Source organism: Palaemon carinicauda, chromosome 42 (genome assembly GCF_036898095.1).
Source record: "Palaemon carinicauda isolate YSFRI2023 chromosome 42, ASM3689809v2, whole genome shotgun sequence".
NCBI lineage: Eukaryota > Metazoa > Arthropoda > Malacostraca > Decapoda > Palaemonidae > Palaemon > Palaemon carinicauda.
In genome coordinates this window covers 15,318,102-15,332,922 of record NC_090766.1, presented here as the reverse complement: position 1 = coordinate 15,332,922, position 14,821 = coordinate 15,318,102, and the positions used below count along the sequence as shown (strand labels likewise).

General features: G+C 42.4%; 1 protein-coding gene across 1 annotated transcript in view; it reads left to right on the top strand.

Moving 5' to 3' along the window:
* LOC137633194 (pyridine nucleotide-disulfide oxidoreductase domain-containing protein 2-like) overlaps nucleotides 1–14,821 on the top strand; it is a 97,442-nt gene that overhangs the window by 24,198 nt on the left and 58,423 nt on the right. Inside the window, exons 4-5 of the mRNA XM_068365352.1 lie at nucleotides 11,595–11,748; nucleotides 11,957–12,116. Coding sequence (XP_068221453.1) covers nucleotides 11,595–11,748; nucleotides 11,957–12,116 — 314 coding nt within the window. The remainder of the gene's footprint in view (nucleotides 1–11,594; nucleotides 11,749–11,956; nucleotides 12,117–14,821) is intronic.

The following is a 14,821-nucleotide window of genomic DNA, read 5'->3' as shown; positions in this document are numbered from 1 at the left end:
AGAACTCAAGGAAGATTTTATCAGAAAAGTATTAGAAGGACCCCTTTTCACCGGCCGCCACAGGTCGACCCAGAAATCATAATTAGACTTGATTTAATCACATGAACAAATTTCCTCAAGTATTTTTTTATGTTGAACATGATAGGAATACAGTTGTTATAAGAAATCTTTTCACGTGTGCTTGTCTACGGCCTAATGGTTGATAGCAACTACTGTTCTCATTCATTCCATTAAAAAGCAACTTACTGTGAGAGGGAGAAATAATAGTTAAGTACTTAGATTGTTTGTAAATCTTTTATTTGCAAAAACTTTGCTTTGTGTAAAAGTGAACCATCAAAATTATTAATTATATTTAGGTGGAAAACTAAGTGTATTCCCAGCTATGGCAAATTTCTTATAGTTCATGCAGAAAACTAAGTGTTCAAAGTAATTTTTTTGTGGCTAATACCCTGTGTTGGGTTGTGCTAATGCAATGTGTCCCTTTTCTGGTATATTGTAGGTATTACTTCGGCCATGGTAGCATTTCTTTGGCACATACATAGTCTTTCTTTATATCCTTTTACTTTATATGTTTTCCTGCTTCATTTCTCCCAGGTTACTGTCGAACATCTAACTTTTTCTTCGTAGTGTAACTCCAAGATTTCCCCCCAGTTGTACTGGTGTGCTGAATAGCCGCACAGGCCCAAGAAGTAGCCTATATAGCCTAATATCATGAATATAAATCAATCATGAGCCAATATAGATGGAACTTTGAGAGTTCAGTAAAAGTTTTATTAATTGGCCCTTCAGATGAGATATGAAACCTTGTAATCCAGGAAGATTATATATACAGTATTTCTGTGAATGGATGGATGATGAATTACTCCATCACCTTGTGCCTAATGTTTGAAAGTAACAGTCATTTGACTATCTCCACATTTCACTTGGGAAGATCTTAAAACTCTTAGAAGGGGCCCTGATCTCATGAGCAGTAAATCCAATCAAGCCAGCTCTTGTTTGCCGACACTTGTGACTTCTGTTTATTTATAATTGAGGTTGCTTACCACCACATGATGCCAACTAACAATGGTCAGGAAGTGTCACAAGAACACCTCCATCACATCCATTGTTCCAGATGATAATGTTGTTGATGAAACTATTGTCTTCTGGGAATACCCTCTGATTTTTCCGAGGTAAGCAGGTTTAAGGTGTTAGGTAGACATGTGATTACCACCTGGAAGTTCTGTGGTCCATGTGAAATCTCCTTTGGCAAAGATAACTTTGGTTGATGTGGTGTGAGAGTCCTGCAGCTGATGTCTGAAGAAATATAAGACTAGCTCCTGGTTCGGTTGATGAAGTCACTCGGATGAAAAGCTCGCGTCAAGTGTTTACTTATGGAAAGGAAGATGATTTCTTTATCTTGTGGGCAATTTTTTTTTATAAACTTCCACTTGAAACTCAACCAAATAAAGAAAATGTGATAGTTTGTAGTGAGCCTCTAGAGAAATTGGACCAGCAGAGCAAAGGGGACCCACAAAAGCAATTGGAGACTTGGGGACACTGACACCAGATAGCTAGCAGGTCATGGTAGAAGTTTCCTTTCAAAATTTATGAGTTCACGTGGTCTGGAATAGGAAATCACAATGTAAAGAGTGACTTTAGAGATTTGGAGCCTAAAATTTTATATTTTTTAGTAGAAAGCAGTTTCAAAGAAGATCCAAAACAGTCTCTGATTTGAAGGACTGTAACTATGACAACATTTGAAGAGATGACAACTGCAAGTGGAACACTTGAAATGAATGGAGTTAGACTCTGCTGTGGTCCCAATCTTATTTTTAGGTAGTCTTCCACTGGAAACCTCTGCTTTAACAGTTAGTATTAAGTGTTGGCAGTATTCTAGATACAATACTTTAAACTAGTAACAGCAGTTCTTTATAATCAAAATTTGTAATAAGATCTGTAAATTGTCAAGAGCACCTAATAGCTTGATTAATATATATGAGGTAGCCACTTTTATCCAAATTCCTTAATTGTTGTAAAACTGCAACAGAATTAGCTGACCCATAATCTACCTTCTCACTTTCTAGAGCAGTTGTGGGCATGTTTCATTAGTCTAATGGCCTGCATTAAGTAGCTTTTGAAAGCTATTTTTTTTTTATCATTCCTTCCTTGACACTACTTGTTGTTAGACTTCTTTTTCTCATGCATGCTCATGAAGTTTTCATGCATACCATAACTTATGAATTGCATTTGGTGTTCATCTTTGTGACTCATTCAGAGAATATCTGAAAGCTCATATAAAGTTTTAAAAAATCATAGGATAATTTTCAAAACTTCACTGTAACTTGAAGTTGTTTCACATAATTAGATTCTTAATTTTAGAATAACCCATTCTAAATTCTCGAATTTATCCAAATAAATTAATTGTCAAACTGTTCTGGTAAGTTGAGCAATGATGGGGCTCCTTTGCATCTGCATCCTGCTTGTGTACTAACCAGTCTATGATTTTCAATTACTGTACAGTACTTAATTTTGTTTTAGAGCCGAAAGGTTGTGGAAGAATGCACATCTTTACTATTTCACGTACTGCCCTATTTTGAAAGCTTTTTGCACTTTTGAGTTCAGATGTAAGCGTGAGGGTATCTCTTCAAATTATCTTGTTTCTCTTGACGGGCTAACTATTTCATAATATAGTACCTGCTATTTAAGTAGGAGCCCATCACATAGGTCTGTTTTTATTTTGTTAATTGACATTCTTCTTATTACAGTATTAAAAAACTCCTAGGATGTAGGATATTTAAGTAAAATGTTAGGATCACTGTATTATGATTTTTATTTCAGTAAAATTGCTTAAAATTTTGTTACTTGAGTAACTAAATCATTTGTCTTGCTAGCATATTTGGCATTTGGGTTCTCCATGTCATATTAGGTCAGATTATTCTGGCTGCCAGGTTGCATTGTCAACCTCTTTAAATCTATGGCAATAACTTGACCATTTTATTTCCAGGTAATATTGCATTATAAAGCCATTTAATCCTTGGCAATAATTTAGCCACTTTATACTTTGTTCACAAGTTGTTGAAACTCTGTTATTTTAAGTAATGTTCATTTCATTTTATGTTTGATTACATTTCTGGCAAACATTTTTTCTGGGCTTGAACCTGTGCCGGCCAGTGAATAAGCTCCTATTAGCACTTATTCTTAGGTAATTTACTGCTAAATATACCAGAGAAAAAATGTAAAGGAGTGCTAGGTTGACTAGCTCGCTCACCTATTGGTGTCGGTATGGAATTGGGCGTATAATCCAGAGGTCCCGCACCATTTAGATTCACCCACGACAAAGACCCCCAATAGAGGAGAGCCGTTCAACCTCACTCGGCACCACCAACTCTGCATCCGCTCAGAACCCAACTCCTTTTTAGCACGCCTGTGTGGTAACCCGCTAATTTGTGCTCTCGTGTTTTTGACCTTATTTTCCGTGGATTGCTTCTACATCGGTTTCCCAGGAGACACCATCTAAGTTAAGTACCAAGCTATGTTTTGCTGTGTTTTGAGCAATCTAGATCGTTTAATATTTAAGTTATAAGAGTTTATTCTCTTCGATCATCTCGGTCTTGCTCGATTCCACTTACGGTTGGTACTCCTGTTTTGAGAGCTTTTAGTTTCACTAGCGGTGTTACTAAGTGTATTATTTTTATTATTAGTTTAATTTTTTATATGTTTTATAGTGGATATTCATTATTTAGCGTTTAGAGCCCTTGTGGTTCATATTTAGGGCCGATATCAGATTACGTATCGTAGATGGCTTGCCGACCTTCCTCACTGGGCGGCAAATTTTATTATATAAGCCATCAGGTTGCTTCGGGATTTATTCATTATTTCGCATGCCTTGCCCTAATTTTTTATGTGTATATTTATATATTTTTCAACGCTATTACTTTTATAATGAATATTTGTGCTTATTACTCCGTATGATCTGTTTTGGTAGTGTTTGGGGATCGTCAGTTGGTAGCCCTGCCGCTCTGTATCACGTGATCCTCCCCCAAGCTCCCCCTCTCGCTAGGTTGGTGGCTAGGCTTCTCTCCCCCCTCCCCTAGGGGACCGTTGCCTTCCCTTCCTACAGAGGGGGTAGTTCAGTGTTTATGGACTTTGTCCTCTCTCCGGGTGTCCCGGTGGTTTTGTCTCTGTCTAGACTGGTTGGCCACCGGTCAACAGAGTAGGATCCCGGTGCACCCTATTTTATAATGTTCACCTATCACACTTTTAATTATGTTATACGAAACCCTCCGGGTTCTGTTGGTGGTTCTTATCTACGGTTCCGCCCCCCCCTTATTTTATAACAGTTACTATGATTATATATGACAGATCACTACCCCGGAGTTCCTATATGTATTAGTTTATGGATGTACTTTTATATATCCCGGTCCGGGGCTTAACCTCGCTCCGGGAAATCAGACACCATGTGTGTTAATTCTTTGTTGCATCCTTCTTTTTGATCCCGGCTCGTCCGGAATGAATAGTAATACTCTAGTCTTAAGTTAGACTTATGTTTAGGCCCGGGTCCTCCGGACCCGCCCCTACTTAAGAGTATTACAGTTAAGCTCTAGTCTTAAGTTAGACTTATGTTTAGTCCCGGGTCGGACCCGCCCCTACTTAAGAGAATTACAGTTTCTCATATACTATTCTTTTTATAGATGGTTCATTGTCAGACGACGGCCTGTGCGGCTGTTCTTCACCAGCCGTGTGGCCATACGGTGTGTAGGTCTCACGCCCTCTGCGGAGTTCAGCTGGAAGACATCGTAGTGTGGCATCCTGATAATTGTATGGTCTGTTTTGACCTCATTACCACCCTTGGATCTGATTCGGTGAGTCCCGTTGGCTATGTTGTCTTTTCTAATTATTCTTACTTTTATTTGGTATACATACACTATTTCGTAAGATTTCTATGGTCTTTAAAGGACCTCCGGGACTCTTGCTTTCTTTAATTCCCACTATTATTTCAGGCATCCCCGGAGCAGAAGACTGCGGCTCGGGCCACACTGAAAGTGTGGGTTGGGGGATTTGCCCGAAATGTGAAATCAAAGCAGCCCTACGTCCTCTCTGAAGACTACTGTGCAATGATTTACCCTAATGCCAAGTCTTCAGCTGCTGTGGCTTGAGCTGTTGCGGCACCCATCATTGCTGACATTGATGCCACTATTTCGGGATTCATCGATCAGGATCAAGATCCGTCGGATGCCCCCGGAGATCTGGAAGACAATGTGGCCTCCTTGAACTTGGATGTGGAACCCATGTTGTTAGATGATCCGGATGCAGGTAGGGTGGTAAGTGAGGCAGGTGTCACCGGTGCTGAGATTCCTATCCTCAGCCCCGCTCTTTCTTCTTCATCTGATCTCTCTTCTTTTCATGGTTTTTCTGGGGACCGCGATTCGTCTCACCGATCACACCCGGTTCCCCCCAAAGATAAATCTAAATCCAGAACTTTGCCAAAAGCTCGTAAGCCCCACAAGGCTTCCCGTGGTTCTAAACCAAATACAAACCCATCATCTAAGGCTTCCGGCTCCTCCTCTAAGTCTCACGACCCGGGAGTACAATCCGCCACTTCGGCTCCTAACCCGGGCCTTTCCGAATCAGCCATGCTTCGCATTGTGTCGGAGATGCAATCTAAGATTGTGTCAGAAATGCAGGCCAAGATGGACACGATGTTCTCTAACATTGGTCAGAGACTTGGGGCATTAGAGCATGGTGCTCCGGAGCGAGTTTAAAGCTCTCTCATCCCGGATGCCTCTAAGCTTCCTCCGTTTACCAAGAATAACCCTTGGCGCATGGCTCTTCATTCCCCGTTCTCAGACGGGATGTTAACGTTGGAAGGTCTTGGTACTCGTCCACTAGAGGACTTTGAATTCTTTCCTCCTGGTCTCGCATTCCCGTTTCATGGGTATGCCAGGCTTACCGAGGAAGCTCTGGTTCGGCTGGATAAGGTCCCTAAAGAGACCGTCATTTTCCCAAAGGAACAAGCCCAATCTGTTTGGGCTAGGTTTCTAAACGACATAGGTTGCACCAATACCATGTTGACGCCTCATAAAAGTTCTTTTACAATGTTCTTAATGGACAAGAATACCGTGACTCCATGCGTCACTAAGATTGCAGAGCTGGCCTTTCAATACGCTCTGGAGGAGAAGCCCTTGCCTCCTATCCGAGAGGTAGATCCGATCTCCCTCCTTCTTCCTTCAGATAATGAGTGTTGGGACAATGTCCATACCACCTTTACTTCCGGCAAGCTGACAGCGGACTGTGCGTCAGTAATCTTTAGTGAACGGCTTCCCCGTCTCCCGGAATCCCTTATTAAACAAGAGTATGATTCCCGCCTACGTGTTGGCCGAACCTTGAACTTGGCCACCTCTACGGAGTCGATAGCCTTAACTTATGATACTGAGAGTATCTTTAAGTCTCTCGATAAGGCTACTTTACAGTCTTTGTACTTCGACTTATATGACTTCGCTCTTGCTAAACGTAGGTGCCGCAAACACGTCCTGGCTGAGGCGACTATTAGGCACGAACCGAATAAACTTATCCGGTCCTCTTGTTGGGGTCCAAATCTTTTCCCTGAGGATCTTGTGGAGGAAGTCTTGACGGAAGCTACAAGAGTTAATCAGAGCCTTAAAGCCCGTTGGGGTTTGACTCCTAAGCGGAAATATGATCCCGCAAGTTACCAAGCCCGTGGTAGGAAGAAGCTCCGCCCGTATACCTCCACTCAGTTCCGGCAACAGCAAAGTAGCTCGTCCGTTTTCCGGCAGCCTCTCCCACCATCTCCTGCTGTTCCTGCACAGCCTTCCACCTCTCAGGCCCCTTCCTCGGACGACTACGTCACCGTTCTGCTCCCTAAGAGCCAGCTTCCCGGTGCCTCCACCACCTCTCCAGCCTTCAACCAATCCTATGAAGCTCAAAGCTCTTCCCAGGGTTATAACAGAGGTAGAGGCTACCACCGTGGTTCATACCAGAACAGAGGTAGGGGTAGATTCTTTCGCAAAGGAAAGAACTTCCGAGGCGGACGTGGAGGCAACTCCTCAAGCCAATACTGAGGTGCAGCGGGTAGGGGGGAGGCTTTATGCCTTCCGCAACAAATGGAGGTTCAGTCCCTGGGCTTTCAGTATCATCTCCAAGGGACTGGGGTGGAGTTGGATTCAAGGACCTCCTCCACCGAACAGATTTCATCAGCATTCCACTCCGGACCTAGTCGAGTTTGTCCAGGACCTGTTACAAAAGAACGCCATACAAGAAACGAAACACCTGAAGTTTCAGGGTCGGCTGTTCAGTGTCCCGAAGAAGGATTCGGACAAGAGAAGAGTGATTCTAGACCTATCCCTTCTCAACTTGTCTATTCAATGCGACAAGTTTCGAATGCTTACCGTCTCGCAGGTGCGGACCTTACTTCCCCGTGGGGCCGTCACCACCTCTATCGATCTTACAGACGCCTATTATCACGTCCCGATAGCGAGACACTTCCGTCCGTATCTAGGCTTCCGCCTAGGAAACAAAAATTACTCCTTCAAGGTGATGCCTTTCGGGCTCAACATCGCCCCAAGGATCTTCACAAAGTTAGCAGAAGTTGCTGTTCAGGAACTCAGAAATCAAGGGATTCAAGTCGTAGCCTATCTGGACGACTGGCTCATTTGGTCAGACACCTCCCAAAATTGCCTAAAAGCCACTCACAAAGTCATCCAATACCTTCAATCTCTAGGCTTTCAGATCAACTTCAAGAAGTCCCGTCTTCTTCCGAAATCAAAGTTCCAATGGCTCGGCCTGCAATGGGATCTTATATCTCACACTCTGTGTCTTCCCAAACCCAAGAGGTTAGAGATTGCAACGAACACCAAACGCTTTCTCAAAGACAAAGTGAGTTCCAGACGACTCCAAGAGAGGATCCTAGGGTCCCTTCAATTTGCTTCAGTGACGGATCTACTTCTGAAAGCGAAGTTGAAAGATATCAATCGTGTCTGGCGTTCGAGGGCGAATCGGAAGCTCCGGGACAGGAAAGTCCGCCTTCCTCCCATTCTCCGGGAAAGACTTCTACCTTGGACAAAGGCCAGCAATCTGTCAAAGTCAGTTCCCCTTCGATTTCCGCCTCCGAAGTTAATCATTCACACGGACGCATCCCTATCAGGTTGGGGAGGCTATTCTCAGCACAAGAAAGTTCAAGGTCTTTGGTCTCCCTTATTCCGCCAATTTCACATCAATGTGCTGGAGGCCATGGCAGTTCTACTAACCCTGAAACGTCTCTCTCCATCCAAGAGACAACACCTTCGTCTGGTTCTCGACAGCGAAGTGGTGGTCCGCTGCCTCAACAGAGGCGGATCAAAATCAGGGCCTCTGAACCATGTTCTAGTAGCCATATTCTCCCTAGCAGCCTCGAACCGTTGGCATCTTTCAGCTGTCCACCTGGCGGGAGTCCGGAACGTAGTTGCAGACGCCCTGTCCCGGACCTCCCCTCTAGAGTCGGAATGGTCACTCGATCAAAAATCATTCCGGTGGATTCTCTCTCGGGTTCCGGGTCTCCAAGTAGACCTCTTCGCCACGGAGTCCAACCACAAATTGAGAGTATATGTGGCTCCCAATCTAGACCCTCAGGCCTACGCCACAGACGCCATGTCACAGAATTGGGACATCTGGGAAAGGATTTATCTCTTTCCCCCGGTGAATCTTTTACTGAAAGTCCTAGACAAACTGAGATCCTTCAAGGGACGAGTAGCCTTGGTCGCACCCAACTGGCCCAAGAGCAATTGGTACCCTCTCCTGCGAGAGTTGAGACTACATCCTCACCCGATACCCAATCCGGTTCTGTCTCAGATAGTACAAACACGCGTTGTGTACGCTTTCTCAAACATTCAGAGCGCCCTAACTTTATGGACTTCATGAAGTTTGCGGCCATGCATGGTGCCAATATCGATCCTCTAAACACCCTGTTCCTAGAATCAGATAAACGGGATTCCACCATCCGCCAATATGATTCTGCAGTTAAAAAGTTGGCTAAATTTCTGATAGACTCAGACGTACACTGTATGAACTTGAACCTTACAGTCACTTTCTTTAGAACTTTATTAGAATCAGGTCTGGCAGCCAATACTATCACCACTATTAAATCTGCTTTGAAAAAGATCTTCCTAGTGGGTTTTAACATAGACTTAACCGACTCTTTGTTGGCTTCAATTCCGAAAGCCTGTGCCAGACTGAAACCGGTTACCCGTCCTACCCCGGTTACCTGGTTCCTTAATGATGTGCTCAAATTGGCTTCTGATACCATTAACAGTTCTTGTGATTATATTCCCCTTCTCAGGAAAACACTTTTCCTTGTGAGTTTGGCTTCCGGGGCAAGAATTTCTGAACTGGCAGCTTTGTCAAGAGACCCGGGTCATATTGAGTTCCTTCCTTCGGGAGAGGTCCTTCTTTCACCTAACAAATTCTTTTTAGCTAAGAACGAAGACCCTCAGAACAGATGGTCCTCCTGGAAAATTGTTCCCCTCACGCAAGATCCGTCTCTGTGCCCTGTTACTACTCTTAAGTCTTATTTATCCCGGACCTCCTCTAACTCCTCCGGGCCTCTATTCGTTAGAGAACAAGGCGGTACCATTACCATTAAAGGGATCAGGCAACAAATTTTGTATTTTATTAAACAAGCTAACCCTGACTCTTTTCCTCTTGCACATGATATTAGAGCAGTTGCTACTTCGGTGAACTTTTTTCACCACATGAATTTTACGGATCTTTCTAGGTACACAGGGTGGAAGTCACCGTCAGTGTTCAAGAAACACTATCTTAAACATTTGGAAGCCCTTAAATTTCCTGCGGTAGCTGCAGGGAGCGTAGTTACCCCCAGGTAACTCACATGTTAATTCCTTGTCATTTTATCTCTCCCCCTTACCTGCCTCATTTATACCCTATTTGTATTCGTTGGTTTCGCACCGGGTTACTATTCCTATATTTGTTAAATTTTTGACTCCCGAGTATCTGTATATATCATCACTCACGGCATTATTATACCTTACCTTTTTTGTCAATTGTTCTACCAAGTGGATTTATGTTCCTTTTAAGGTACCTTTATAGTTGTTTTTGGCACTCAACTCTGATTAAAGTAACTTGTGTTTCCCTTGTGTTTATGTTTTTCCTTTATTTTTCAAGTTTGGTGACATTTCTCTTGTATATATTCACTGGCCGGCACAGGTTCAAGCCCAGAAAAGGGATTTTGACGTAGGAAAAATCTATTTCTGGGCGAGGGACCTGTGCCGCCCAGTGAACCCTCCCAGCTCCTCTCCCTTGGAGTCCCCAAACTTTGGGTGCTAAGGAGTTGGGTTCTGAGCGGATGCAGAGTTGGTGGTGCCGAGTGAGGTTGAACGGCTCTCCTCTATTGGGGGTCTTTGTCGTGGATGAATCTAAATGGTGCGGGACCTCTGGATTATACGCCCAATTCCATACCGACACCAATAGGTGAGCGAGCTAGTCAACCTAGCACTCCTTTACATTTTTTCTCTGGTATATTTAGCAGTAAATTACCTAAGAATAAGTGCTAATAGGAGCTTATTCACTGGGCGGCACAGGTCCCTCGCCCAGAAATAGATTTTTCCTACGTCAAAATCCCTTTATTAGGGTATATACTTCATTCAGTTTTACTCATTTTAATCCTATTTTTTTTTTTGGGGGGGGGGTGTTGGTTGATAAGGGTACAACATGTCTAGGTTATTTATTTCAAAGGATCCTATCTTTATTTAAAATAGACTGGTAGAGATAGTAGTTTGTACTTTCTTAATCATCAGCCAACCCAAGTTTTCCAACCAACTTCTAGAACTTGCCAGATGGGAAATAGGGATTATGGACAAAATTATCTAATCTCGGTAATGGAAGCTTTACTGCCACAAATGGCTATCCTACAATATGTTACGAGAGGCCTGTCCTATATCTTGTGATATTTGATAACCTCCAAGGTCTACCTCTTCATGGTTCTTCTAAAAATCAATTGCAGAAAAGTCAACCAGAATTCCACTTGCATCAACCAGTTCATAATTTCTTCAAATTAAAGACTAATATTATTTAGTTTTAAAGACTGTTTTGATGTTTATTATTTAGTTTTAAAGACTGTTTTGATGTTCTCATATGGACAGACAGACAGAGAGAGACTCACTCACTCACTCACTCACTCACTCACTCACTCACTCCAGGGCAATCTGGGGAAAAAAGCGAATGCTTTGTCAGAGATCATACAGTAGATATCCTAAAAGCATGAGTATATGAATGGGAAAGCATATGTGATAAGTCAAGAGTAGCCATCATACCTTTAGTTTCCCATATTTTTTTAGGAGGATCAAATCTTTTATTTTTATCTAGGTGCATTTGTCCTTCAGCCTATCTTACAAAAGTAATTTTTCAAAGTTAATTTTGGTATTAGTAGTTGTTGAGTATTCATTATTTTTTGTTGATAGTTAGTTTCCAAATACAGTACAGTATAGTGGCTCTAAATGCTTTTCCCCTAAAACCTGATTCAGTAATAGTAAAAAAAAAATTACTTGGTACTTTGTATGTTCAATCAAAATTTCTCATTTTGATATGTATGGTTACTATTTTAGTCTATGGTCCTCCTCGAAAACCATCTTATGCGGTGTGCTGAAGCTATTGCACCCCTTCTAGATCAGGTTCCTCCAGATGTTGGCAGATTTGTTAACTCAAGTGCTTGGAATAAGTTGAAGCAAATCGGCACATTTACTCCATTCATGAAAATGGGTAATTCAGAATAGAACAGTACTTTGTATTTGAATACTTAATGAAATATATCAGTGTATGTTTTACAGAATTATGGCCTTGTATGAATACTGTATGACTTATATCGGTGTATATTTTTCAGAATTATGGCCATGTATTGTTTAATATTTCATCTTATTCATGATGTTAGTTTAAACCCTTTCTCTTTGCATTAAAAAAAAATTGTTAGCATCCACTATGGGGAAAGATTTACCTCAGTTTTACGAACTTATGTCTGCACCTGCAATCAAAATATTGGATAGCTGGCTGGAATCAGAGCCCCTTAAATGCACACTAGCTACAGACAGCGTGATTGGTGCCATGATCAGTCCAAGTACTCCTGGAAGTGGGTAAGTAATGAATTTAAATAAGTGTTGAAAGTTGGTTTATTCCTATGCTGATACAAACTTCTGAGTCATTTATATGGGTTACTCCTAGCCTCGTTTTTTACGACCATGCAATAAAAGAAAATTGATTGCCTCATACTTTGTTGCAAAGCAACCACTGTGCATACATCCTAGGAATCCTGCTCGCAACGCTTGGTTATTTCCTCACAGCACTCCTGGTCGCAAAGTTTAGAGGACATACCCCGACTTCCTCTCTATGATAAAGACTTGCGTATTCAACTCTTACCCTTTTTAGCACTTTACCCTTTTTAGTATTTAGTGCTGGTGACTTACCTGTCTTCTCTTTATTCACAATCACTTGCTGTACTATTCATTATCTGTGAGTAACGAGTGAGTGTGTTATGCCTGGTGATACTCGGAATTTTCATTCTTGCCCTGTCCAGGATGGCTACCCTTGTGGCATTCTCATGAGCCAGGCAGACGTAGATTCGCATCCCTCTTGCCTAGATAAAAGATGTTCAGTGAAATCACCATGTAAGTACAGTACTGTAGGGAGTGGACATTCTCCCAGTGGGAGAGTATATTTTTCTCATTGAAGAAAATCAATTTCTCCTACTTTTTCTTTTCCCAACAGGAGTAAAATATGAAGGTTTTTGTGCGATAAAAGCCTCCCCCTATTATTTTGCGTTGTGAATACTCTTGAGATTTTAAATCGTGGAAGACAACGCCCATAGTAATCTAGATTGTGTTCATGATACACGGCTGGACTTCAGGCCATTACTTGTAGAAAATGCTCTTGAATACAGCAGCCATATGCTATGAGCCAGGTCACAGCCTAGTAAATATGACTATGAGGGGTAAACATGTGAATGTTTTTTCAGAGATAGCCTTTCTGCTTTTGAACATGTCCAATTTGAGTGTCAAAAACCTACTCATGTTCCCATTTGTGGAACTCTTAAAGAGTTGATGGTTTTCCCCATAGTTTTGAGACAGCCTTGTTGGAAGATGATTATTTTCAGTCTCCAAGCTGTTCTCACAAACTAAGCTTGCCTCGTACTGACAGGGGTCGTAAGATCATATCTCCTGTACAGTGTCTTGAGTTTATGACAAGGGTGGTCGGACAGTTTTCACTAAGTCAACACCTCAAAGAACAACATCCTTCTGTATTGGCCATGATGGCTTGGAAAGGAAAGGGTGGGATCGTGTAAAATAAGGGGAAGGGTTTCACCGGGCGCCACAGGTCTCTCCCCAGAAATAGATTTTTCCTTCGTCAAAATCCCTTTTCTGGGTCGAACCTGTGGCGCCCGGTGAAAATGTACCAGAGAATGCCTTCCAAGCCCAACAATAACTACTAATTTAATAAGGGGAGAGAAACAACACCATGTAAAGAAAATCATATATAATTAAGGTAAGTAGGCATAAAATATAAACTAGCCACAGGGCATAGTGAGAGTAAGGATAAACAAACATGATAACAAGGAAACCTCTGAGTATCAGAGGAAAACATGCAACAAAACTGACATGGCTAAGAATATCCCAACCTTATAACAACGGAAAACAATAATAGTTACAATCATATTAACCTAATATGTAATACACTTAGGGCTAACGAACCACCAAGGAAGCGGCGTCGTGGTGCGAGTGGCGGGTAGGAGGGAGAAGAGAAGAGATGGATGAAAGGAAGAACAAAAGATCAATGGGGAGAGATAAGGCTCCCAGCTGCAACCGTTGGGTATTTAAGAGCCTGTAAGTTCTTTAGATAGTGGCGTTTGAAGACCATAGGAGATTTCCAACCCGTGTACTTCTTAAGGTTATCAAAGTCCATATTCTGGAAATAGTTGATGGAGGTAGCTATCGTTCGGATATCATGAGCATGGGGAAATGATCCCGGATTGGCTTGTTTAATGAAGTATAGGATCTGTTGCCTAATGCCACGTATGGAAATGGTACCTCCTTGTTCTCTGATAAACAAGGGGCCAGACGATCGGGTAGCAGTCCTGGCTAAAAAGGCCCTGAGAGTGGTGACCGGACATAGAGAAGTATCTTGGAGAAGAGGAATAATCTTCCAAGGGGACCACCTATTTTGGGGGTCCTCGTTCTTAGCTAGGAACGCCCTGTCTGGTGAAAGAAGTACCTCACCTGAAGGGAGGAAATCCATGTTCTCTGAGTTTCGTGAGAGAGCTGCTAGTTCTGAGATTCTGGAACCCGAGGCCAAAGCTGTTAGAAATAAAGTCTTCCTAAGAAGAGTGATATAAGAGCAGGATTCGTTGTCCGTGTCGGAGGCCAGTTTGAGGACATCATTTAGAGACCAAGAGACCTTTTGAGGACGAACCGAAGGTCGAAGCCTAGCACATGCTTTTGGAATAGATGAGAAATAAGACTCCGCCAGGTTAATGTTAAACCCAACCAGGAAGACTTTCCTCAGAGCTGACTTAATGGTGGTTATAGTGCTAGCTGCTAGGCCTTTGTCAAAAATGGACCTAAAGAAGGAGATGGCTAAATTAGGAGTCATAACCGAATGGTCTGAAGTCCTTAAGAAATCCGCTAGTTTCTTAACCGCCGAATCATATTGGCGAATCGTTGAGTCCCTTTTGTCTGATTCTATAAAGAGGACATTATCTGGGTCGATGTTTGCGTCCCTACGTGCCGCAAACTTCATGAAATCCACAAAGTTAGGGTTTTGGCTATCCTTGAGGAATCTGACACAG